We start from the raw sequence: 27962 nt of genomic DNA on the forward strand, positions 1-27962 counted from the left end.
TGTAACACACTGTGTGTTATGTTACAATATGTTAACACACATAATATGTTCTAGTTTGAAACTTTGTTTTAGTTTATTAGGGCCCGAGGCCCCGAGCACCGATGGTGTGAGGACCCTCTTGGAATTACTCCGTTTTTCCATGAATGTGTTCTATAATACCTGATACTCTATCCAAATAATTTATAAAGAATCGATCAAAATTATAGTTGCAATCTATTTAATGCTCATATGCAGCATGGAAGTAGCCTACAAACTCTTACGCTTAAATATTAAATATGAAATTGCAATCATCTATAGCCAAAGCAATGATAAACACTATTTTTATTTCAGTTGTATCAAATTTATTTCATGGTAACGAATAGTAGCCTATTAGTGTGCATAGAAATACCATTTTAGCCTGTCCTATCATATAGACACTCTACACTTTATTTGATTTATTAGAAATTCATGGATTGTAAATGCAACATTTAATATATGCATTTTCTCGTCGATCAATTTCAGTATTGATATATATGGATTGTCTGAAGACTCGCATGTTCTTGTCCTTACAACAGCCTGATGCCTCATAAGCACTTGTAGAGTAAATACCAACCCACTCGTCATTTTACAAGCTTAGTTTATGGCAAGTAGAGACAACTTTCGCCAGACACACCCCTAAAACTTGGACGTGGTGGTCTGCGTCTCTGATTGGTCGGGAAGCACGACTGACAACACCTGCTTAACTCCTTCATCCAAATTGACACCCGGACTCTAGGAAATATATCCAGCATCCCGTCTCCACTCTCACACGCTCTCTCTGTCACCTCGACCAGTATCCACACCAGATCCCAGGCTGACAGCCTGTCGTTATTTATCGAGAAAACTGAGCGTAGAAATGTTGATCAAATGTACACTAGCCTTGCTACTTGTCTCCGTCTTGGGGGAAGTGGTAGGAACGGATAATGTTGATGTTCACGAGAGTCACCCCGAGAAACCGGCCAGTCAGAAGGGACGTCTCTCCTTGCAAAATACAGGTAAGAGAATGCAAGTGTTGTGCAGCTGTGCTCACAGCCCGAAGTGAGTCTTGTGTGTGCGGGCACGTGAGCGCGGGGTCAGAGCGCGATTTAAGCGCTAAGCCGGCCAATGCACATCTTATCACGCGCTGCGCTAACGTTACGTTTTTCGATTACGCAGGAAGACGAGATCTCGTAAATCCCTAGCACACGTAGAGAAATCCAATATCTTCGTAAACTATTAATAGCATGGCACAAGGTATGCAAAGATATTCGGTGACATTACTGTCAGGTTCGCGTGTGTGTCTTATTTTCGAGCGCAGAGTGGATTAGTGTTTGCCTACGACATCCTCTGCTTGTATTATTATTAAGTGGCGATTCAAAGTGATCTCTATATAGAGCATCAAATAGCATATAGACGTGCCCAACTTGTGTTGCATTGCGCGGACAAGCAAGTTAAACCTGTAATGTGGATCTGAGTGATGCAATGGCTTTACATGTTGCACTAGAGGTGGGTCACACTTAAGTTAACCTTTCTCACGGCAGCAGGGCGATTCAATCCCATCCATACATTACAATGAAATAAGGCTGTCAAATCAGGGATCAGAGGTTGACAACTTTCGCATAGGACTGACTGATTCAGAGTAGGTTCGTGTAGTTCCACGAAAGATCCATGTCCATTCCCAACACAAGCTAGCACTGCAACAGCTCATTTTACCTGTGCACCTCCATAAAAGCAGATCCATTGCAATACTTTATGTAAAAGCAGGCAATATTGGATAGTAATCATATACAAGACTCTCTCATATACCGTTTTGTCCAGCTATACTTTAGGAATACTGAACATGAATCTTTAGGTGAAATATTTTGGAATGCGCTTTAAATTGGAATATTTAGGTACACTGTAAACTATATATTAGAAATACTATTTCAGTTAGAATATATAAGAATACTCTGTGATTTAGAATCTTTCTCTGAAAATAATGCACACTCATATATTGAACATTAACAAAATAGTAGGCCTATGTTAGTACTTATGAAGAGGAGATTCATTGAAGGAAATCAGAGTACGATGTTTTTACTTAATGTGTTTGGCAGTCAGATTGGCACAAATAATGTGATGTTAGAGAAAGACAAATAATCTGTCTGTATTTCAATTTTATCATCAAAGTCGCTTTGCTCAAAGCATGAGTGGCCATTGTGAGATCCTTAGAAATAACATTTTAAAATAGTGCAATGTTTATTGTGATTTCTGCAGAGCTTTTTTACTTTTCATGAACTGTTTTGCCTTTAGCTTTGGCTTTATACTGACACAATGGGGTTTCAATTTTACAAGTTGAATTAACTATTTTCCTTGCATTAGAGTAAACTATTTTGTTTCTTATTACAGCACAGTATTTCTTCATTTTAAAATAAAAGTCCTTAAATTGCCAATATACATAATGTTTGTATTACCCTCTGGTTGCTGTTGTACAACTAAAATGTTTAATAAATATAGTTCAATGCAGGACAAACAGGCAGCCTTTCTCTCACTGCTGTTCTGTAATAGGACACGACCAACAGACACATCTCAAACTGTAATTTTATAAAAACTGCTGATCTGATCATAAAGTCATGATGAATACTACTGAATCTCTGTTTTTGTGAGTTGATCTGATCTATCATGAATTGATCTAATGTATCAAATACATGGCATTCGCAGATTTCACACTCTCTAAATCAGCAAGTAAAGTGTTGTGCCTCAGTTTAGCAAAAACACTTTCCTAAATATTAGTACAGTTATTGGTGAATCAGAACGGCCTTTATCAGTTCTGATTAAAAGTCAAAAGACGCTTAATGCTGCCCTTTAAATGTGCGTTGGAGATATAAGTGGAATTGGTGAGAGAGTGTGACTTATTCATTTTGATATTTCCATGTGCTATTTGCTTGTCTCTATTTTCCAAAAACTCAGTAGTCATTTTTAATCTCCTCAGAAAGGTAAAAGTAATCTCGTCCTGCCCTATATACGGTTAACCTTCCTTTCCCACATGTCAGACAGTTACTGCAAGATGCCTCCCAGTTTGATGGACTTTAATAGCATACCTTAATTACCACAGCGCTCTCTCTGCTAAATTTGTCCCCTAAATACAGTTCTTCGATTTTCACAGCAGAAACAAAGCCCGAAAATAGGCCTCAGCGTTCATGTGTGTGCATGATGTAAAAGGTTGTCAAGTATATTTCTAAAGCAGTTTTATTTCTTACATAAATATAGACCTGTTGTAGAGATTGCTTTGGAATATGATGACCAAAATCGAGTTCTAATCTGCATTGCATTTATATAAATTCTTTATTTAGCTCTAAATGACATGCTCTCTCTTTCTAATCTCTACAGCTGAGATCCAGCACTGTCTTGTGAGCGCAGGAGACGTTGGCTGCGGTGTGTTCGAATGTTTCGAGAACAACTCCTGTGAAATTCGGGGCCTCCAGGAAATCTGCATGACCTTCCTGCACAATGCTGGAAAGTTCGACTCGCAGGTAATGTCCTTCAGGGGGGTTCATGCCCCCTCAGACTAGAGGTCTTCTCAGGTCCTAAAATCTGTACCCGACACGAATCACTTCTTACCCGAACCCAACGTGCATAAATAAATTTTAAGAAAAACCTAGAGTCCATTGCACGTAGAAGAGCGGATTCAGAGAAAACGTAGAAAAAGTGAGATAATACCATTGTCATAGGCCCTGTTTACACCTGGTATTAAGATGCGTTTTGGTCGATCGGATCACAAGCGGACGAGGGAGATCAACCTCTTCTGTCCTGATTTCTTCGAGGGGAGGGTCTATGGGCAACGTATGCTGACAAAGTATAAATCCCGTCTGGCTTGTGCGCTTCCCGTAATGTTTACTCGTTAGGTCAGTCACACATTCGACCACATAAGCGTTTAAAATACGAAAGCAATCCAATCAAATGCGTTTTCGACTTCTTACGTCACAAACTACCTTGTATCCAATAACGTCAACGTGCCAGCGGGCTTTAGCATATCATTAACGGTGAACTAGCAGGGGAGTCTCGAGAGATGCCAGGTTATCCCCGGATTTTTTTTTTTTGTTGATGGGAAAAATCGGGTAGATTTAGCAATATAGCGGGTGTATGAAGTATATTGCGATGTTATGATGAACTATATGCCTTTCTCCACTCACTGACATTCTGAGTTGTTCAAAATGTTTCTGATGATTGTTAGAAGGCAGACTGAGATGGCGAATGGGAACATAGTTTGTGTAACATTAGCAACATTATTACCTGTTTGGTAACATAGGCAACCAAAAGGCTAATCATATTAATTACCGTTATGTGTCCGACGTTGTAAAGAGCGATACCATTGTGCAGCGTTTACCTCAGTAAGTTGGCTGAGTGAATCTGTGAGCTGACGTGAGTGAGTGGAGGCAGGGTTAATTAGCATATTCATAGATCCTCGTATACCAAAGGGTGTAGAGTTACATTCAAGCTACTTTAAAGCATGAAGAATTTTTTTCACTGCAAAAAAACGCTTAAATATGTCATTTTGATAATCAAAGATGAGTTTTAAGGGATAAAATGATTGACTACAGGGGGACTTTAAATAATACAATTTTGTTAAATGCCCGAGACAGTTTAAAAGAATTCAAGTCTTCTCGGTTCCATTCGGAAAAAAGCACATTTATTCTAAATTTATCCGAGACCCGAGGCCACTAATACCAAACCCGACCCATTTCTGAGGCACTCATCGAAATTTTGGACCCAACCCCGCTCAGGTCTCGGGTCGCACCTCGGGTTTTCGGATCCAACTGGACCCGTGAAGACCTCTACCTCAGACGCATCCAGACGATGACCCTGTGGCCGGCCCGGCCAGCTGGCACTGCCTTTTAATATGGCTCGTGTTTCACAAGGTGCTGGTGGATTTGAAGCAGAGGGTTTCAAACCTGTCTTGCCCTATTAGAACAGAGAAAGAAAGGCTGTTTATGACTGCAGATCTGATAAGACTTTGTCTTAAATGCTCACAGGGCAAGTCCTTCATCAAGGATGCTTTAAGGTGCATGGCTCACGGTTTAAGGCACAAGTTCAGCTGCATCAGTCGAAAATGCCTGGCCATAAAGGAGATGGTCTTCCAGCTTCAACGGGAATGCTACATGAAACACAACCTCTGCTCAGCTGCTAAAGACAATGTCAATGTCATGGTGGAGATGATACATTTCCAAGACCTATTTCCCAAAGGGTAGGTATCACGCTCAGCTTATCAGTTTTCCGTATCTCCCTGCTCTTTTGAACATACTGTATGCTTTCCTGTTTGTGTGCTTCGGTATTGTTTGAGGTTTGTGACTCTTGTTGATGTCATTTACAGTGTAATCCTCATGCATTATTTTAAAGTGTTTTTTTTTTTTTACATGGAATCATATATAAAATTGGCACATATGATTTATTTCTGTAATATAAGAAATACATTTTTGTCATATAGTACAATAATTCATATATATTCCGTGGAACACAAAAGAAAGGATTTTAAAGAATGTCGGTAATCAAACTGTTTTGAGTCTCCAACTGCAGAGCCGCAGCGCTGATGAATGAAAAAGAAGGCTGGGTCTCGAGCGCAACACGTTGAAAAAGCTGCGGGACGCGGTCCAACGGTCGAAGATGTCCATCTAGCACATATTTACATAAAGTGCGGAGAACTTGCAAAGAAAATAGTGCGGAGTAATTGCTTCTTCTCCATAAGAAATGTATGATTGGCCCAAAGCAGACTTCTTACCTCAGCGCGTTCGAACCTCATTATGTGCTCATATCAGTAATCTTCATTCTTAATCATCCGTGTAATTTACTGGTAATGCTGCAACTTCTCATACTGGTAAATTGCCTGAACCGATTTACCGGTATTTTTGAAAAGGTCCTGTTCACATATGATCTCTTAATGGTAATTTACTTCTAATTTACCAGTAAAGACTGTATGTGTGAAAGGGGCCGAAACTGGTTGATTACCAGCATTCTTTACAATTTTGATGGCAAAATGTGATTGTTAATATTGTTACAGTTAAAGCTGCAGTCCTGCGTTTTTCCTCTTTGTCGCCATCTCTGTTCGAAATCTGCAATTGCAGTCATTCGTGGAATTATCAACTTAACGTGAGTTGTACTTCAACACCCTCGACACGGCACAGCGCGGATGAACACAATGTTTGAGGAAACTGTGAGCCTGTCAGTCGCCGCGCCGGTGTGGATACTGGCATTCAGAATCACAGATTATTCTTTTCGGAAGTATGACCAACATAAGAATTTTCACCGGAAAATGTCATCTGAACTAGTAAGAAACATCCACCTTTGTTCTGGTTCTGACAGTGCAGTAAATCGCGCTGATTAAATCTAACAATCGCTTATAAGTTATCATATCACGCAAAACCGTGCAAATTATACTTTGTTCTCAAATTGTTAATGTTAACAACGTCAGCATTGCGTGACTACATGTAATGTCCTTCCGATATGAATCCTTGTTTTCGCATGGGTCCGGTTGCAGTCTCTTTTTTTCTGTAAGTTACGCACTCCGAAGTCCGAACGAAGTCTTTTTGATTTTACAGCGGGTGAATCTGTTGTCACTGGTGATTGTCGTTTGAACCTTTGTGGATCCGCCATCAAATTGATAAGTTTAAGAGTTATCAATTTGACTCCGAGACTCCTTCTTTATGTGTACAGATGTGACGTAATGACGCAAAGACATGCTCGAATCTCCTGCAGAAATCCACCAGTACCACTGGAATTAAAAACATTATTACAAGCTTACCGCTTTGAATCGAGCTAAGGCAAGCAGATAGTTTTGAACTCTGGCTGGTTATGTATTTTCTCAAATATGTATTTTGGATAATTTTTAACCCCAAAAAAGCTACGGACTGCAGCTTTAATCTTTTATCTCAAGTAATTGTGATTAGATCGAGGGAGCTTGTTCATTAAATAAATGCTGTTTTATGACATCAAATTTAATGTGTTATTTTCGGTTAGCGCTGTGTTTCCAGGCAATTAATGTACTTTTCCATTTAAAAATGCTTGCATAAAGTTCTGTAAATGCACAAAGTTTGTTTATGTATTCGGCCTGAGGGCCTCGAGGAGCAGCTGTTAAACGTCTTTGAACATTCTCATGAAAAGTCGGTGTGTCCTGTCCAAAAAGAATGGTGACATGACCTGTCATTGCAGTGTCTTGCACCTTTTTTCCAGCACTGGCCTATAATGAACACAACAGGGAACGGCGTTAAAAACTCGAGACCTTTCCGTCAGCTTTTTTTAAAGTAGAGGCAAGTCACTTTTTTTTTTTTTACCATGACTGACCGCTATCATCCTGCTTTCTTAGGCCGTACGTTGAGCTGGTGAACATCTTGCTCAGCTGTGGAGAGGAGGTGAAGGAGGCCATTACCCGGAGCGTGCGTCTGCAGTGCGAGCAGAACTGGGGCGCTCTGTGCGACAGCCTGAGCTTCTGTTCGTCTATAACTGCCGCTCCAGCGCCGGGCATCCTTGAGCGACGTCCTGCGGTTTCCTCTCATTCAGAGGGGGAGCACCACAAGGGCGCTCGACAAGGAGACCGGGACAAACCCGGCAAGGTCGGGTTCAGTTCCCACACGAGAAGTCGGAGTCAAGGCCCACGGCGCGCCAATTTAGATGCCGCCGTTGCCGAGCAGGAAGACTCTAAAATCAGTGACATTCGGAGGTGAAATAGCAGGATCACCTAAATTGACCATGACACCCCAATCCCCAACTTAACAGACTCAGCAGACCTCCTAATTCAACCCATTCACCCTCACGTCTCCACAGTCATTCCAGCACTCCCAAACTGTACATTTTGCAAGGGTAAATGTGGTGCAGCTTTTTTGATACTTCAGATTATATTGCAGATTGTTAATTTTGTAGAACTCAGTGCTTTTATTTTAGTTCTAATACAGCATCTCTATTTCGCAAATCGTATCCTCAAGATTCAATCACTTTGATTTATTTATTTCATGCTTTATGCAGTGTTTGAATACATGTACATATAAATCTATGTATATCTATATTTATATAAACATGTCTAAATATAGCCTCCATATTCGGTAATGATATACTATATGTAATATAGCGCAAAGAATGCTTGCTGTTGTATTAGTTACATTATTGCACCAATTACGCATCTGACTGTAGATATGTAAGATATGTTTGTTTGTTTCAGAAATGTATGTGTAATTGTTATTTGAGATACTTGATTAAATACAAGCTGTACAGGATTGAAGTCCAGGTCTAGCACACACAACGCCATGTGCTTTTTAGAAGGAAGTCATTTCGAAAAAGAAAAAAAAGCTTATTGTGCCTTGAGATTATTACCCCAAAATAAACTGTGGAACCCAAGCAGATGCATTACGGTTGAATGCCCTAATATAACAGCCTATATAGTTGTATTCAGCATTACATTCAGATTTGAGCTTAGAAATATAAACATGAGCTGTCTCAAAGAAGTGCCCTGATCGTATCATTTAAGTCTAATATGTGTGCTGCATTTAAAGGCTTTGCCCAAACAGATTAGTTCAACACAGAACAACTTCAGCGTACAGTGTCTCATGGAAAGCAGGCCTGTCTGTGTTCTGGCCAAATCCACAGCCAGCCACTGGTGTTTCCAAGTAAAAAATAGCAATTTTCTCCCAGAGCCACTGAGAAGAGCCAGAAGCTGGAACTGTATTCGGCTGGCCTTAGACCCAGGAACTAGGTTAAGTCTACACAAGAAGCTCAGGGTATTACTGACAATAATATTGAAATGGGTGGATTATTGTTTACTATAGCAGAGAAAGAATTGTTTTGGGCCCTTGCCACGTGATTGGTTAATACAATGTTTGGAGCTGATTGTTGGTTTAAGAATAAGCAAAGGCTTGTATAGCAGCCTAAATATTACAATAGTTACTTTGACCAATCATATTTTTAATTCGCTCAGGTATTTTAGTGAACATGATGGCAAAATGTGATCAACTTTGGGTTTAGCCGTGGAAAACATTTTCAAATTGTTATAATGAAAACAATCTATGTACAACAGTTACAAGGAAAGTTGGATTCCATATGACTACAGATAGCATGTTTTAATTGTTTTAGAAAAATAAATACTAAAGCTCATTTCTTACTCGGATGTGTCCTGGATTATTGTTATTATTTTTCACTTTAAGCATTATTTTATTTGTTTTTATTATAAGAGGTCATGAATGGGAAATGCATTTATATTAATTTATATATGAATATATTTTTTAGGCATTCTATTAGCATTAAATAGGATAATTGTGGCTAATGTTAGTCTACGTTTAAAAGAATAATGTGTCTTATATGAATTATATATATTTACACTATCGTTCAAAAGTTTGGGGTCAGTGAGAATTTTATTTTTATTTTTTGGAGGGAAAAAATCAATACTTTTATTTGTCAAGGACAGTAAAGACATTTATAATGTTACAAAAGATTCTATTTCAAACAAATGCTGTTCTTTTGAACTTCCTATTCATCAAAGAATCCAAAAAAAAAAAACTGTACAACTGACAGACCAACAACTGTTTCAACATTGATAATAATAATAAATGTTTCTTGAGCATCAAATCCTCATATTATACTGATTTGTGAAGGATCATTTGACACTGAAGACACTGACACTGGTGATGCTGAAAATTCAGCTTTGATCACAGGAATAAATTACACTTTACTATATATTCACACAGAAAACAGCTGATTTACACTGGAATAATATTTAATAATATAACTGATTTTTGTTGTATTTTTAATCAAATAAGCGCAGCCATGGTTAACAGAAGAGAATTCTTTTAAAAGTATTTAAAATCGTACCGACCCCAAACTTTTGAACGGTAGTGTATATATATATACATTCATGCATATATACAGTAGCCTATATATATATACACATAAACATGCATTAATCATATACATAAATTATTATGCATCCATATATACAGCTTTATGTGTGATTTAAATACAATTATATGTAATGCCATTACAATATAAGCTATATAAAATATTACATTATATATATATATATTAATAATATTTTGTGGTTAATAATTCTGCAAGTTATATGCATCATGCATGACATATGTATGGGTGGATGGATGGACAGGTTAATTTGACAGCTTTGTGCACCATTCAATTAATTAGGCTATATTTACGATAATATAGTTTTATGTATAGATAAATAGTTTAATGCATATTTCAGCTGTAATAAACAAGAAACGGTCAACAAATTGTCTCGTCAAGACCAATCTGTCTCTTGACTTCCACAGACTTCCACACAGACATTAATCACAGTAAAGCTCAATCCAAACAGCCCTGAGTTTCTAAGAATCTGGTTTCTGTAAGGGGAAAAGGCGCATTGATGTTGGTCTGGCCCATGTTGTCTGAAGCCAGCCCTGATCTGAAGAGCGTTCCTCTTGACTGGCACATAAAGCTGTCAGGGCGTGTGGCACAGGGTTGGCGCCAGGCTGAGCTGCAGCTGTAGCGGGCACCTCCACCACCAGCCTCCTGCAGAAGCACTCAGCTCATCGCAGCAGAACGCTAGAATGAGACCACCGCACCGCAAACAAGCTCTCCTGCACTCTGGTTCGGGCTCTCCTGTCATAGGGCTGAGGATCTATAAACAGGCTTTATGAGGCTCTGGTGGCTGCGGCCTAGCAGCAGGCAAACTGGTTCTCAGGCTGGGGCGCTGCAGCTAATATATGACAGGCCAACACCACAACAAAGTGGCCATTCTGAACGCTGATGAGCTGAAGGTGTGGGTGATCTGGTCAAGCGGTCAAAGACGTGTAGTCAGACTCCCAAAGATCCCTGGAGCCCAGTTTTCAGAGATGATGCAGGGTAAATCTCATGCATCATATTACCAACGGACTCGTTATGAGGGAGACATCATAAAGTCATGTCAGAAAGTTTGTTTCTTTTTAAAAAAACACACCAGGCCTTAGTTAAGCAAAGCCACACATCAAGATTTCCTCTAGGCTAAACTACATTGCATTCATGATGCCTCAAACTTGCACAAGGAGGCAGAGACATCACATTAGACACCATATTTGTACATATGAACAACTGGGACTAAAAAGCAAGACAAAAAAAATGTGTTTTAATAATTTGATTAGAATTCTATTCTGTGTGTCTTTGCATCAATGTGACAAATCACTGTCAGTTCTTCTCTTGGATCGCCGCTGTCCTCGATGTAAAGCACTGCGTGTCTGCCCTCTAGCGGTCATTTGTATCCAATGCCTGTGGAATGCCAAGGTTATAAATTGAAGATGGTTAAATTTGGGTAGGGTAATGCAGTGTGAGAAAAAATAGGATTTTGGGAGCGTTGAAAAAAAAAACATGATGCATATTTGTTAATAAGTACGCCTAACCCCCTTTTTTTTATTTTAATTCCCCTTCTAATATTCAAAATTAAATAATTTGTTAAATGTGTTAGTTTTTCAGGTAGCATTTCAGCTTTACACGCATTTAAGCTTTAAATACGATTATATTTAGTGTAAAATAGCTTTTTAGTATTGACAACATAGCCAATCACTTTTACTAAACACTGAACAACATAGATTTAGGAACATCACATTTGCCTGCCTTTAGTTTCCCTATACTGAACACATTTGAAGCAAAATATGGCACGATATAACCTAATATAGCTACAATGAAAAAAAAAAAAAAAAAAAAAAAAAATCCGTAACATAACAGAAAAAGTACCCGTTTACCGGACATTGTCCAGTAATTTTTAGTTTTACACTAACCCTAAAAAACAACGCAATGAGGTTCAAAATCCAAAATACAGGTAAACCGGAAACCTCCGTTAAATTAATACAGTAGCCGACATTGTGCCCTATTTTTGAGATGGTCCTCACTGCAGAACACGAAATCCAGGGGGAGGAGTTGGATCCAGATCCAACTCCTCCCACCTTACATGTACCTAAACCTACCCATCTCCGCCCCCTGATCCCTAACCCCACCCCTAATCCTACCCATCTCCACCCCCTGATCTCTAACCCCACCCCTAATCCTACCCATCTCCACCCCCTGATCCCTAACCCCACCTCTAATCCTACCCATCTCCACCCCCTGATCCCTAACCCCACCCCTAATCCTACCCATCTCCACTCCCTGATCCTTAACCCCACCCCTAATCCTACCCATCTCCACCCCCTGATCCCTAACCCCACCTCTAATCCTACCCATCTCCACCCCTGATCCCTAACCCCACCCCTAATCCTACCCATCTCCACCCCCTGATCCCTAACCCCACCCCTAATCCTACCCATCTCCACCCCCTGATCTCTAACCCCACCCCTAATCCTACCCATCTCCACCCCTTAGATCTGGATCCAACTCCGCCCCCTGGATCTCGTGTACTGCGATGAGGTGCTACTGCTATGTTTACGGATTTTTTTTTTTTTTTAGAGTGTAGGTTTGTGGTAGTTACCTTAAAGTCACCCTAAAGACAATTATACTTTTTTTTATGGAATATTGCAGTATTTTTTTTAATAAATGGTTTATTTGTGCACATCACTGTTTTAAATTTTTTATTTATTTAATTGCCATAGTAATCTTTAATCAAAGTAACTTCCCCTCACTCACTATCTTCTCATGTTTACTGGAGCGAGGGCGGGGCAACCTGTCAATCACATGAGATCACAGCAGGGGCGTTTCCTCCGAGGAGGCTAGAGAGGCAGCGCCTCTTTAAAAAAATTGGATGAGAAAATAATCCATATTACAAAAACAAGACAATGCAAATATTTCAAAATGTGAAATAATTTGTTTTAAAAATTACGTGTTTTTCTAAAGTAACACTGTCCGGGCAGCAAAGTTAGTGAGCAAATCAGCTTGGTGAAATTACAGTTAGGCCTACGTCTTTGTGTTTGTGACCATGTTTACGGAGCTTGATGATACGAAAATCAGTTGACTATTAAAAAGAACAGTTGAACATCAGTTCACACATAAAATAGGGTTGGGGTAAGATGCATATGGGGCAAGATGACACATACTTGACCATAGATGTCATCTCAGCACATTTCATCTGAATATCAACAGTTGTGCGATTTAGTCAGTCGAAACAGTTTTGTGGTAATTGGTTTAATTTTCTGTCTCTGGTAAATAGTGATCTGTATTATGCAGAATATCAAAGTTTTTCTGTGTCTATGAGAGATTGGTGGACACAAGTATGTTTTTAGATTTCTGGAGTAAAAAATAATCGAAAAAGTTTCGCTGTAGCTACTTTTTTATTTTATTTTTCGAGAAGCCGTTCTCTTACTAGAGCTTCTCTCGTATTGCGTTTAGCTTACGGTACGGGAAAGATTCATCTTCTCGAGATATTGAAGCCAAAAAATTATCCTTAATTTTGTATATGTTGTCAACGCAGTGCTGCAGCAGCTAGCAGACCTAGAGCGGGCATTCTAGCGCGCTCATAGCCTGCCCTGCGGGAACTGCACAGCCTACCAGTGAGCCCGACGTGACGTCACGTCCAATCGAGGGCGCTCGCGCCCTCGCCGCTTCCTAGCCCGCCAGAATGGGCGTGGCTTAGCGTATATAAGCGTGGCTCGGAGGCTGATTCTCTGATTTTCATCTCTTCAGCGAAGCTGCTCGCATCGCTGGACCTTGAGAAGCCGCCGCCGTTGAAACAGCGACAAAGCCAGCTAGGACAGTGACTGAGGAAGCCGGCCACCTTCGCCACCTTCAGCCTTCCGAAGCAAGCTACGCTATCCGGCGTTGTATCCTTTTCTCATTGCAAATCCGAGCATCTAAAAGAGCACGAGCGTCTTTTTAAAGATGCCTCGGTCCACTTGCGGCTTTGCAGAGCCCCTCTCAGTGTCGGAGACCGCCACGTTATATGCGCTCTCTGCCTGGGACAGGAACATGCTGCTCTTGCCTTCTCTTCGGGAGGATGTGAGCACTGTGAGGATCTTCCGATGTCGACCCTGCGGGCTCGACTCGAAGCCTTCCAGGACGAAGCTATCTCTCCGCCCTTTGCTGCACCGCGCAGGAAAATGAAGCGCCGTTCACAAAGGCCGCAGGAGCCTGCCGCCGCGACGCGCTCGCCGGAGTCCCTCCCTCGAGCCTCGCTGACGACCTCCCCGCCTCTTCTCACCGACGCGCCGCCGCCGGCTACGGCCTGCCCTGCCCTCGAGTCTGAGGACGACGCGGATGGACCCGCCGCAGGAGATAGCTGTTCCATCCTGGCTTCGGATAGCGAGGACTGGTCGAGCTCTCAACGCTCCGCCTCCTCTTCTATTCAGGAGTCTGGGAGATCACGCACTGGAGCGGAAGCCGAACTGATGCGCCTCCTGTCACAGGCCGTCGACCGCCTCGGGCTTGAGTGGTCACCGCCCTCAGGAGCCCGCCCCCAACAGGCTTGATGGCTGCTTTCTTCAGAGTCGCCGCCGTCAAGCGCCCGCTTCCAGGCCCGCGCCCTTCCTCCCTGAGCTGCACTCAGAACTGGCTAAATCGTGGAATGCCCCTTTCTCCGCGAGGCTTTATTCCTCTGTCTCCGCGTCGCTCTCCCAAGTGGACGGCGCCGCCGAGAAGGGATACAGATCCATTCCAAAGGTCGAGCAAGCTGTCGCAGCGCACCTTTGCCCGCCCTCCGCGAGATGGCGCTCAAAGTTTGCCCTACCATCTAAAGCCTGCAGGACCACATCTGCCCTTGTCGGTCGCGCATACGCCGCCGCCGGACAAGCAGCTTCCGCCCTGCACTCAATGGCTGTTCTACAAATTATCCAAGCCGATCTCCTCCGTGAGTGGGACGAGATAGGCCGGGACCCAGCTGCCGTTACGGACCTGAGGAGCGCGACGGATCTCTCCCTTCGCGCTACCAAGTCTGCGGCCCAGGCCCTGGGGAGATGCATGGCCTCGTTAACTGTAACTGAGAGGCACCTTTGGCTGACGCTGGCTGACATGAGAGAGTCTGAGCGATCCGTTGTCCTCGACGCCCCACTCTCACCCTCCGGTCTCTTCGGCCCAGCAGTGAACGGGATCGTCAAACGTTTTTCTGAGGTGCAGAAAACGTCGCAAGCCATGAACCTGTTCCTGCCGCTTCGCGCTAGCTCCGCTGCAGGTCGCTCACGTGACCAGCCGCCTGCACGAGCCGCCACGCAGCGCCCAGCTCAGCACAGACAGAACAGCCAGTCTTCGCAGCGACAGGGCGGCCGCCCTAGATCGCGCTCAGCTAACCGCAGCAGGCCGCACCCCCCACGAGGGCCTCGGCCGAGGATCACGTTGAAACCTGAGCACGCGAAGCCCTCCTAGCACCATCAGGAGGAAAAAGACGGTTGTGTCTCGCCGCAGCCTGACCACCGTCAAAACTTCTACCCCTGTCAGTCCCCTCATCTCAGGCTACTGCAATGGATCATTTAGCAGTCAACGAGTCGGTTACACAACCCGCTCACCTGCACACAAACGGCGTTTTTACGGCGACCCAGAGAAATCTCATAAAGAGCAAGTTATCTGGTTATCCGGCTCATGCCGAAGGTATTTTATGTGTAGTAAAAGTGCCCACAACCCAGTGTTCACCCCTACATGTAAACACAACACTTCCCGTGTCTCACATAGAGCCCACTCTCATGAGGCAGGCAAATGCTGCCCGAGTGTTGCCCATAGCAGATGTGCCTACGTGCACACATCTTCTATCTGCCCGCTCTGTCACACGGCCAAGCCGCGCGCTTCCCATAAAGCCACGCGCGCACCACAGTGCGCAGTCCCACATGAGCCACAATATAAACGTAAGTCTCGTGCCCCCTCACAAGCGCTCACGCTTACTAACTCGCGCTTCGCCAGTGCTGTTAAACACACGCCACAAAGCGCAAGCTCATGCCGGTCAATCTATGGTTGTAAGTCACGCGTCCGCCCACGAGCACCCGCGCGTACAAGCCTGCACGCCTCTCAAGGCGCCGCTCACGCATTACAATGTGATCACAAATCTCCCCCCATTCACAGTAATCGGGAAGCTGCATATGAAACAGCCTGTCACTGTTTTCAGCGAGCCGCCCCATATAAGCAAACAGAGTGTGCGCGCTGCGCCCGCTCCTCCGGTTCAGTCTCTCGAGCCCGCACAGCGCGGCGACCAGAGCCCGGAGTCCATTCTACCCTTAGGTGCACATATAAAAGCATGGGAAAACATCCCAGGGGTATCGAAGTGGGTGCTAAGCACTATAAAGCAGGGTTATGCGTTACAGTTCGCTCGCCGTCCCCCTCGGTTTCGAGCGCGGACTGCGACAACAGTGAAAGCAGAAGTAGCACACCTACTTCGCTCACAAATAACAAAACCGCTGTGCAAAGGGGCCATAGAACCGGTACCGCCTTCTCTGAGCGAGTCAGGCTTTTACAGCCGTTATTTTCTCGTGCCCAAGAAGGACGGGGGACTCAGACCCATACTGGATTTGAGGCATGTGAACAAAGCTCTTATGAAAAGACCGTTCAAAATGCTTACAACCAGACAACTCCTCGCGCACATTCGCCAGGGCGACTGGTTTATATCTCTCGATCTGAAAGATGCCTATTTCCAGATTCAGATAATACCCCGTCACAGGCCATTCTTGAGATTCGCCTTCGAAGATCGGGTTTATCAATACACCGTCCTGCCGTTCGGCCTGTCCCTAGCACCCCGTACTTTCACGAAGTGCATGGACGTGGCTCTCGCCCCCTTGAGAACTCAGGGCATGCGAATTTTGAACTATCTGGACGATTGGTTGATTCTAGCACAGTCAGAGACAGAGCTATTATCTCACAGAACTGCGCTTCTCAGCCATCTGAAATGCCTAGGTCTTACGGTCAACTGGACCAAGAGCTCATTACTGCCCAGTCAGTCAATTTCCTTTTTAGGAATAGAACTGGACTCAGTGACCATGACGGCTCGCCTGTCTACACAGTGCGCGCGCTGTGTCCGGCAACTGGCCATGTCATTCACGGTGGGCAGCGTTTCCCCTCCAAAATTCCAGAGGATGCTAGGTTTGATGGCTTCAGCCTCGGCGGTACTCCAGCTAGGTTTACTACGCATGCGCCCGCTACAGCACTGGCTGGCGTGTGCCACACCGAGCTTGAAGGTCGGGTCGCGAGCGGATCAGAGTGACTCAGAGCTGTATCACAGCTCTGTAGCCCTGGTCAGTGGCCGACTGGTACCAGAGGGGAGTGACTATGGGGGGATGCGTCGGATGCGTCCAACGCAGGTTGGGGCGCCACCCTTGAGGGCAGACCAGTCTTCGGCCTGTGGTCAGACCGGGAAAAACTCTCCATATAAACTGTCTGGAAATGATAGCGGTCGAGAACGCGCTGAAATGCTTCCTTCAGGACCACCATGTTCTAGTCCGTTCGGACAACACGTCTGTGGTGTCCTATTTAAATCGCCAGGGCAGCGTCAGATCCAGGAACCTCTGCAATCTGGCGGAACGCCTCCTCGTTTGGTCTCAGCACCATCTGCGCTCACTGAGAGCTGCACATGTGCCGGGTCACCTGAACGACGGCCCAGACAGACTGTCCAGGGACAACGTTCCCCCGGGAGAATGGTCCCTGCAACCCCAAACAGTCCAGTTATTATGGCGCCTTTTCGGCAAAGTGGAAGTCGACCTTTTTGCGTCACAAGACAACGCTCACTGCCCGACGTTCTTTTCGAAGGACAGGGACGCGCTTGCCCGAACGTGGCCCAGCCGTCCGCTATATGCATTTCCTCCTGTATCTCTGTTACCACAGATGATCAAGAGAATCAGGGAAACGCGCCATTCAGTGCTCTTCATAGCCCCGCGTTGGGAGAACCAGACTTGGTTCCCAGAGCTAATGCGGCTGTCACAGACAGCCCCATGGCCTGTCCCGCTGAGAGCAGACCTCCTCTCTCAAGCGCGCGGCTCAATCTGGCATCCCCACCCGGAGCGCTGGTCGCTACACGTGTGGGTGATCAACGGGTACCCCTGCCAGACGCAGTAATGAACACAATCTCGCAGTCTAGAGCACCTTCTACCAGAAGGCTCTACGCGTCCAAATGGTCTGTGTTCTCTAAGTGGTGCACTAGCAAAAACCTGGATCCCTGAAAAACCGTGGCTGCTCAGTTTCCTTCAGGAGCTGCTGGATAGGGGAAGATCCACCTCCACGCTCAAAGTCTATGTGGCGGCTGTCGCAGCATTCTCTGAATCAATGCATGGCCAGTCAATAGGCAGAAACGAGCTTATCATCCGCTTCCTCAGAGGAGCCAGAAGGATGAACCCCCCGCGCCCCCCCTCGGTTCCTATGTGGGACCTTTCACTGGTCCTAGAGGCCCTGAAAGCATTCCCCTTTGAACCCCTGGACACAGCGGACCTGAAATACCTGTCGCTCAAAGCTGTTTTTCTGATCGCACTGTCATCAGTCAAACGCGTGGGGGATTTACACGCGCTGTCTGTAAGCGCGTCGTGTCTTGAGTTTGGCCCGAATGACTCTAAAGTCATCCTCAAGCCTAGACATGGTTACGTTCCCAAAGTGGTTGGCACCCCATTCAGAGCACAGGTCATTTCTCTATCGGCTCTGCCAGCATACGATAGTGAAAGTGATGTTAATCTCCTCTGCCCAGTCAGAGCTCTGAGATTGTACATTATGCGCTCCGCCCCATTCAGGCGCTCTGAGCAGCTGTTTGTTTCGTTCGGTGGGCGCACTAAAGGTCTCGCCTCCTCGAAACAGAGTCTGTCCAGGTGGATAGTAGACGCAATCGGAGCCGCTTACACGGCAAAAGGTCTGCAGTGCCCCTTGGGCATCAGGGCTCATTCCACTAGAGGCGTGGCCTCGTCGTGGACATGGTCAAGCGGAATTTCCATTCAAGACATATGTGTGGCGGCGGGCTGGTCCTCCCCGTCCACCTTTTGTCAGGTTTTATAACCTAGAAGTTCCCGCCCTGCAGGCGAAACTGCTGTCTGTTTAAGTGAGAGGCTAGCCCTGTCCAGATACTATCATGCGCAGACTACCCTCACGTGAATTCAGCTCTTCTGGTTGAGCTGCGCTGTTTCAGGTTATGTGCTATATATGCCTATACACCGGCCACACGCGGCCGCTCTGTATTGCCTGTCAGTGCTTGTTTACACGCGCTTATACGCTCATAGTACTCGTGCTTATGCTCGCGCTTATGTACATGCGTGTTGTTCCCACTTTCTGGGTTCACAGAAGTGTTGTGACTCATGAGGTGGATGCGGGCGCGCACGGCGTGGACAATGGGTTCCCGTAGCGTAAGCTTAACTTACGCAATACGAGAGAACCTCTCGTAAGAGAACGATACTGGTTACTAACGTAACCTCGGTTCTCTCTAGAAGAGGGAACGAGTATTGCGTAACCTGCCGTGCTAAACGCCACAAGCGCTGTTTCGCTTCAGTCGATGAAAACCAGAGAATCAGCCTCCGAGCCCCGCTTATATACGCTAAGTCACGCCCATTCTGGCGGGCTAGGACGCGGCGTCACGTCGGGCTCATTGGTAGGCTGTGCAGTTCCCGCAGGGCAGCCTATGAGCGCGCTAGAATGCCTGCTCTAGGGCCCTGTCCCAAATGGAACCCTAAGCACTCGCGGTCTTCCTCTGAGTCCGCACTTTCGTAACGTAATGCCGCCTTGACTGTCGGGAAGACGTCTGCTGTGGAGTCCACATCAGCACGGGCTCGGCAAAAGTGCGGATCAAGGGCGCAAAGCGACCACACGGGGCGCTCGCGAGCACCCTTTTGAGATCTAAAAATGACAAATGGGACACACTACGGTCTCACGGACTTAACGGACACGCGCACGCGGCAGCCATTGTAAGTCCACAAGACCGAAAGTGCACATGAAGTGTGCCATTTGGGATTGGGCCTAGGTCTGCTAGCTGCTGCTGCACTGCGTTGACAACAAACACAAAATTAAGGATAATTTTTTGGCTTCAATATCTCGAGAAGATGAATCTTTCCCGCAGCGTAAGCTAAACTTACGCAATACTCGTTCCCTCTTCTAGAGAGAACCGAGGTTACGTTAGTAACCAGTATCGTTAATCGTATTAAGATATAGCCAAACTACGACTAGCAACTTCCGTTTCATGGCGACTTTAAACGTCTCCCTGAGCTGTATTGCCTAGTGTGATCTTTATTAAATATATTTGCTAAATCCTAAACTGCAAAATGGACATTTGTTTAAATATGTTTTTATAGATCGCTTTTTTTGTGTGCCTGTTGACTGTGAGTAGGCCTGCCTGAATGAAACACTGACACTGCTATGTTAAAATCTGCCACCAGGAGGCGGATTAAGCAAAACTACAGGACAGAAAAGTGTCTTGAGGTATAGCCAACAATATGTGTTTAATTTCAGAGGCAACATATTTTTTAATAATATATAACTAATTATATTGTAAAATAAAATGTTATAAATAAATAATATAAAGAATATGTATTTGGTCTCCATCTACAAGGAATTTTGCCTAGAAGACATTCACTTGTCCAGGAGTCTAAATTTCACATCCAGTGGGATTCCATGATCTCAGCAGCCGGATGGTCTGTGAAATCATACGGGAGGAACCAGCTGCAAAAGTCCCTTTTAATTATGATTAATATAGTTAAAGCCTTTTTGAAATGTGAGCATATGAGCATGTTTCAGTGTGACTGTGAGCGAGTAGTCAAAACTATTCTGAGCCATCCAAAGCAGAGCAGGTCATCTGACTCCCAGAGGGAGCAATCATGTTACTGTTTGCCCCGACTAATCCACTGCCAAAGCCCTGAACATGAGTTCATAAAGAAAACTGTTATTGCCCGAGAAATGGAAGACAAATGATGTGATGACAAAACGCACAGGTTTAAAATAACCGTAATGATTTTCTTCTTCTCTTCTTCATTCAATATATTTCATATTCTATATCTAAACATAGGCCTAAGTACCGGTCAAAAGTCTGAAAACATTAGCCCTAATGTTTTTTTAATGTTTTTGAAAGTATATATCTTAATCTCACCAAGGCTGCATTTATTTGATCTAAAGTAAAAATAGTAGGCTAATGAAATGCTATTACAATTTAAATGAACTGGTTTCTATTGTAATATATTGTAAAATGTAATTTATTTTTGTGATGCAAAGCTGAATTTTCAGCATTATTTCTGACTTTAGTGTTACATGATCCTTCAGAAATCATTCAAATAATGATCTTTATGGAAACAGTGATTTTTTTTCAGGATTCTTTGATGAATAAAGTTCAAAAGAACAGCATTTATTTGAAATATAACTTTTTGTAACCTTTATAAATTTCATAAATGTGTTTAGGCTAATGCCATTTTTTATCAATTTAATGTGCCTTTGCTGAATAACAAACTTGGCAGTGCATCATGATTTCCACAAAAAAGCGCAAAAACTGTTTGTTTTTTTACTTTGATAATAATAAAGAAATGATCTTAGAATGATTTCTGACGGATCATGCGACTGAAGACTGTAGTAATGATGCTGAAAATTCAGCTTTGACATCACAAGAATAAATTACATTTTAAAATGTAGGCTATTTAAACAGAAACCAGTTTATTTAAATTGTAATAATATTTCACATTATTACTGTTTTACTGAAGTTTTGATCAAATAAATGTATCCTTGATTAGGACACTTCTTTCATAAACAGTGAAAACCTTAATGTTTTGTTTAGCAACTTACGACTTTGGATCATTTCAATTTATTTCAATACTGGACTGAATTATAAATGTGCACTTGACTTTTAGGGGTCAAATACAAAATGCATGACAATAAAATATAATTTTCAGCAATGCCCACAAATGCAAAGACATCCGCACTGATATGAAATGTCGCTTTAAAAATTCTTTCCTTCATGTTAAAACTCTGTCCATGCCTATTAATAATTTAACTGACACGTGATCCATATGATGACGCAAAACTGCTGGATAAACTCACGAACAAACAATGGAAACACCTGGGGAAAAGTGAAGCTCTTGAAATAGTTAAAATATAAAACTATTGCAGTTAAAAACATGTAGCAGGCAAAGAAAGTATATGCTATTAAAAAAACGTGTTCTTGATAAAACCAAAGATAAACAAATGAATAAATACTTTATGAAATGTTATATATAATTTTATAAATAACGAAATGTTAAATGTTGCCTAATAAAATATTAATTTAACACAATAAGACATTGTTTCAAACAACGTCACAATCACATGTAAAGGAAACATTTGTGAATGTTTAATTCTTTTAATAAAAAAAAGTTGAAGTTGGTTTTCAGGGTGAAGAACATTTTAATAGTCTAAAGGGTTTTTTTCCCATAATGAAAAACCTTTTGTGCATTTGAAAGATTCTATGGATTTTAAAGGTTCTCCATGCCAATAAAAAAAATATATATTTTTAAGAGTGCAAATAGCCTAGTTGAAGAACGCAACTGCCTCTTCGTCAAAATGTGTTGAATAAAGAGTATTTAAAAATCCCCAGAGGTCTTATGGCATGAGCTTCCTTCAGGAGGTGTTAAATTTGGAAGTGATTGACAGCGATGAAGAGGTCTATGGTTTCATCACTGCAGCAGACTCATTTAGATAACACCCATCTCACCCCTCTGCCCCATCATTTCCTAAACAGGTCGGCCTACAGGAAGTTTTCAAGAACGTTATCCAACTCTTTATCTGCTCCAAATGCGCTGTTGAAAGACAAACCTTCAGATGCAGTCTCTTTGTGGGAGTTTGTGCCTCTTCTTCTCTTGACCGTGTAGTCTGTCATAATATTTAACAGACATGCATCAAACAAGACGAATTATTCAAGCAACCCCTGTCTCAGAAAAAAAAAATCGTGGTAAACTTTCGAAAACATTTGCTAGTTTTCAGCTCCATCCGTCATGAGGACTGTCACTAACTGCAGCAGAGGAGATGCCTAATAAATCATCGTGATATAAAGCAGTTTCCATAAGCTGCAGAGTCAGTTTACTTTATTTCACCAATTATTGCAGGGATGGATAAGGGAGTGTTGATTCGCTCATAGAGAAAAGTGCTTGCGTCCATTTATCAGAAACGCCTGTCTGAGACTCAGACAAAGATTTTCTGCAAAACTATAAACATGAAGCTCTATAGTGCAGACACGGGCACCATTTAACCGTTGGAGATCAAATAAACGATAATACTGTCTGTCTCCTCTGCACACAAGCACAACTCATGGCTAATATCCAGAGGAACGGTATAGCCTACAAGTCCTTCCCTTCTGATGTTGCCAAAAACCTGGATTACTGTTCGTTTTGCAGCGTAATAACATATTTAATGCCTATTAGAGGATCTTGTAATCATTTTTTGTTGTGTGAAGAATTACTCAAACTCAATTACAGTAATAAATTACAGAAACATGTGATAGGATAGTGAAACGTGTTATGATATCTAAAATAAAAAAAAGTACAAGAAATAGGCTACAGATAGCAACATTAAAAGGTTACCCTTTATTTTAAGGTGTCATACAGTGTAATTATATATTTAGGTATTGAGTGATATTAATTAACAACATGTACTTGGGTAGGATTAGGATTTGGTTTAGGGTTAGTTGCATGTAATTATGCATAATTTACTGTTATTTACATGGTATGTGTAACAACACTGTAAAATAAAGTGTTACCGATTAAAATAAAAGGTAACACTGTATTTTAAGGTGACGTAGTTACACGGCTAATAGCCTAACTATAAATGATGCATAATGCAACCAAGCCAAAACCAAACCCCAATTCTAAACCTAACTCTATGTGCATGTTAATTATTTATTACACTAAATGCATAATTTCACTGTAACACGCTACCTTAAAACAAAGTGAACCTATATCTAAAACAGGCCTAAGTAAAATTAATATATAATATTATATAGGCCTAATGAATAATTAATGAATACCAATTAATTTAATTTAATACAGATTAATTAAAAACACATTAAATTAATTTCAATCAGTTAATCAGATGTGCAAATCAGACCTGCTATGTGTAACATACACACTTGCACATGTAAAGTGTTAGCAAACCACAGATGTCCAAAGGTCTGCTTTGGAGCAATTTCATACCAATTTCCGCCACACAGGTCTATATTTTCTATGAATGGACATGTGTTGCACCACTCTTCTGCTGCATACGGCTGTTCGGCGTGGGTGGGTTTCTGGTTTGTTGTCATCTGTTATCACGTCTTGATAACAAACCCAGTGGCACCAGAATCTTTCAGTGGTAGACAGTTGGGTTTGTCATTTCAGGTTTCAGGTTCCAGCAATGGCAGGGTCTGATCCCTTGGAGAAAACTCATCTCTGGTCTGTTGTTTCCTCTGGATCAAGCAAAGAAAACAATCAAACTGAGAGCGCAAGGCAAACGGTATTTGCCACCTCATATGTAGCTAAAATAGCTCATATGTAGCTATTTTAAAGTTGTTAAAATTGTTTCTTATGCACATACTTGTATGGAGGTCTTACAAGTCATTTTAATATTATGCGTCATCGACCAATAAAAAGCTGTGAAATGCCGTACGCTCAGCTGACCCCGCCCTCTGCCTCCCGACAGTAGCCTATGCCGTCATTTAGAGTTACCTTACACCCCGAAAGTGTGTTATGAGGGGTCTACAAGAAAGATGAACGTGAGACCTCTAAACACAACAGATTAACCCTATTCATTAAACGACTAGGCACTCTTGATAAATGCCAACCGGACTGTCCAAGAGGACCATCACTCCATGGCAATGTTTTCCAGCCAAATGACTTCCACTCCTTTCTCAGTGCGGGACATATTGAACCTGGAGCAGAATCAGGAGGACATGGTCTCTCTGGACATGTCTCAGCGGCTGGACAGTGCTCTCCTTCCGACCTCATCCTGCATGCTGTCCACTTTCAAACAAGAGCAGTTCATGGAAATGCCATCCGGAGCCTCTCTCTTCAGCGAAGACCTGCATGACGACAAAGGCAACAAGAACTTCGGAACTGCTGCCTTTTATGGGAAGACTTTCTTAGAAATGGACTATGTTAAAGACGCAAAGACGGATGACACGTTTGAAGACAAAGAGAAAAAAGGTGAGTAGTCGGACATTTATTGGAAACTTTGTGTTTCCTGTTTGTTTAAAATCTCAAATGGAAAAAAACAAACAAATAAAAAAACAATGTACAGCCTATATTGAATTGTTTAAACATTTGCGTGTTTCCCAAAGAGTTTCCACTTGTCTCAATCAATTATAGCCTTATAGGCTAATTAATTACTAAGCCATAAATCATAATGTTTATTGTGATTTTTAATTCTTTTTATTCGGCTTTAGAAATGAATAATCGTTTTTCACCAGAAAATGAAGTTCATGATTAAACTGCACGACTACTGTTAAATACAAGTATAGGCCTGCCATAAAGTGCACAAAATTTAACTCACTATTGAAAATGTATAAGTTTTAAAGTAAGTTTTATTTGTTTTTTTGTTTTGTTTTTTTTAATCCAAGAGGTTCAAAAGCTACAGCCTGAAGTGAAAAGGTCGCTGCACTTTTTAGTCAATATTATTTTTATTTTTTTAAACAAGTAGCCAATAAATGATTAATTTTAAAAAGTTGCTGCCTTAAATTTTTAAGTGCAATCAACTTGGATGTTCAAGTCATTTTCAACTTAAATTAGGCCTACATTAAATTGACTTTAAAAATTAATTGAATCTTGTATAACTTAAAAAAGTTGAAAATTGCTTAACTTATTTTGATGAGTTAAAGCAATGTAAAAATGTTGTCATAACTTATTGATCATATAATGTTTCACAGTGTGGAAAGAAAGATGTTATATATGCTGATGATAAATTGACAGTGTGTCCCACTAAATTCTATCAGTTAAATAAACTCTGATTGATTATCGACTATTTTCAGACATCAGCTGCTCCCAGGAAGATCCGAGTGAAGATCTGAAGCTGGATGATGCGGATCGACCCAAACAGAGGAAGAGGAGGAAGCCTCGTGTTCTCTTCTCTCAAGCGCAGGTGTACGAGCTGGAGCGACGCTTCAAACAGCAGAAATACCTCTCTGCACCTGAGAGAGATCATTTAGCCAACGTGCTCAAGCTCACCTCCACACAGGTGAAGATCTGGTTCCAGAACAGACGCTATAAGTGCAAGAGGCAGCGTCAGGATCAGACCCTGGAGATGGTGGGCATCGCCCCGCCGAGACGCATCTCGGTGCCGGTGCTGGTTCGGGATGGGAAACCGTGCCTGGGAGACACGTCCACGTATAACACCTCGTATAATGTGGGGATCAATCATTTCACCTACAACACATACCCTGCGTTTAGTAATTTCCCGAGTCCAGGCAACACGAACTACTCATGTAACTATCCATCGAGCATGTCCAGCATCCCGCCCTCGCAGTCAAACAGCAGCTACATGAACTTTGGAGTTGGGGATCTGAATAACGTCCAGGCTTCTATCCAGTCCAGCAGCGGGGTTCCCTCACTACACGGCATCCGAGCGTGGTGAAAAAAAAACCCGACATTACCTGCATGTCATTTCTATGGACATTTACACTCAAACGATATTTTCATAATTGATGATTATTTGAATAGACCGAATCCTGGCCGAGAAGGTTTTGCTCTGTCAGATACAAGAAAGGTTCATTGGCTTTAATTTTTCCCGTAGGCTACTTTAAAAACTGTCTGAATAATTTGCCTGCACTTGAGTTAAATGATGAGAGATTAACCGCACAAAGAATATATTATAGCCTAATTTATAATTTTCACCAGATTGTAGCCTATTATGAGGCCTGTAAAGCTCGTGCGAAGTTTCTTTTTCTTTCTTTCTTTCTTTCTTTCTTTCTTTCTTTCTTTCTTTCTTTCTTTCTTTCTTTCTTTCTTTCTTTCTTTCTTTCTTTCTTTCTTTCTTTCTTTCTTTCAAATTGGACGTGGATAGATCAATGTTAGACTGCAACCAATTTATAAAAGGACATCAAGGAACAAGCCTACTATTATAAGCATTTTTTTCTTTTGTGTATAGCCATAAAGTAGCCTACCGCACGAATACGACTCGAATTAAGGTTTTGTTATTATTGCCTGTGTAAGTTTGATATGTAACCTTTTCGAAAGAACATAATAAAGGCTTTTCAATAATGTATGCAATTGGTTTGTGTAGAATAACAATTAAAATATTAACACAACAACAATACTAATAATAATTAACATTTTTGTAATTAATTAATAAAGTCGTGTTTACGCATTACGTTCAAGCACGTTAGTGTTATTATTATTATAAGAAATATTATTATTATTAATATTAGGCTATAGATTTTTAAAAAATGCACAGCTTTTTTCTCAATTATGTGACGTTTTTATAATTTATAATTTGGTAAACAAAATTAAGTTTAGACACTTTCAAATAAATGTTCACTATTTTTAACTTATTCTTTACTACTTATCAATATAAATCAAAATATGGTGGAATCAGGTTGATTGGGACACTTTTACCATTGAGATGATGGGGAAAAGTGTCCATATATCAACCTGAATTCCCCCCTAAATATTTGCGAATTTTTAAAATAATAATAATATTTAAGGACCAATGTTTCTCATGTGTTTCAGTGAGGACATGAACCAGTACTTTTGCGCTGTAAACGCCTGTATTTTGATTAACTAACATTAACAAAGATTAATAAATGTTTTGTTCATTGTTAGTTCATGTTAGTTAATACATTAACTAATGTTAACTAATGAACCTTATTGTAAAGTGTTACTCTTTTATCTTAATTTTATCTTATATTTTATCTTATATCACTTTTAGACAAAAACTTTAGAAGGTTCAATTGACAAGTTCTGGCAGGCGACATATAAAACCTTTTAGAGGTTCCCATCATGTGATTATTTTTGAAAGTAGTTTTAATTAATTATATTTGTTTTAATTCATTGTTTATTTTGATGAATTTGTATGAATTAAACAGCTCGCAAACATACATTATCACAAGAATGTAGCAATCATTTAAAACATTTCTCCTTTTATAGAACCTTTTTAAATTTAAATTTATTAATATAAATTTATTTGAGTCAAGAACCCTAACCCAC

At 41.9% G+C, this 27962-nt stretch overlaps 2 protein-coding genes across 2 annotated transcripts; both read left to right on the forward strand.

Moving 5' to 3' along the window:
* The first annotated feature begins 710 nt into the window (after positions 1-710).
* stc2a (stanniocalcin 2a) lies at positions 711-8355 on the forward strand. Its single transcript, XM_056250331.1, has 4 exons — positions 711-1013; positions 3364-3506; positions 5007-5218; positions 7331-8355. Exons 1-4 carry the CDS (start codon positions 875-877, stop codon positions 7686-7688), a joined length of 852 nt encoding a protein of 283 aa, XP_056106306.1. The 5' UTR covers positions 711-874; the 3' UTR covers positions 7689-8355.
* A 16162-nt stretch (positions 8356-24517) lies between these two features.
* nkx2.5 (NK2 homeobox 5) lies at positions 24518-26689 on the forward strand. Its single transcript, XM_056250328.1, has 2 exons — positions 24518-24968; positions 25790-26689. Exons 1-2 carry the CDS (start codon positions 24635-24637, stop codon positions 26389-26391), a joined length of 936 nt encoding a protein of 311 aa, XP_056106303.1. The 5' UTR covers positions 24518-24634; the 3' UTR covers positions 26392-26689.
* Positions 26690-27962: the final 1273 nt, after the last annotated feature.

Source organism: Rhinichthys klamathensis, unplaced genomic scaffold (assembly GCF_029890125.1).
Source record: "Rhinichthys klamathensis goyatoka isolate OS25496 unplaced genomic scaffold, OSU_Roscu_1.1 h1tg000068l_1, whole genome shotgun sequence".
NCBI lineage: Eukaryota > Metazoa > Chordata > Actinopteri > Cypriniformes > Leuciscidae > Rhinichthys > Rhinichthys klamathensis.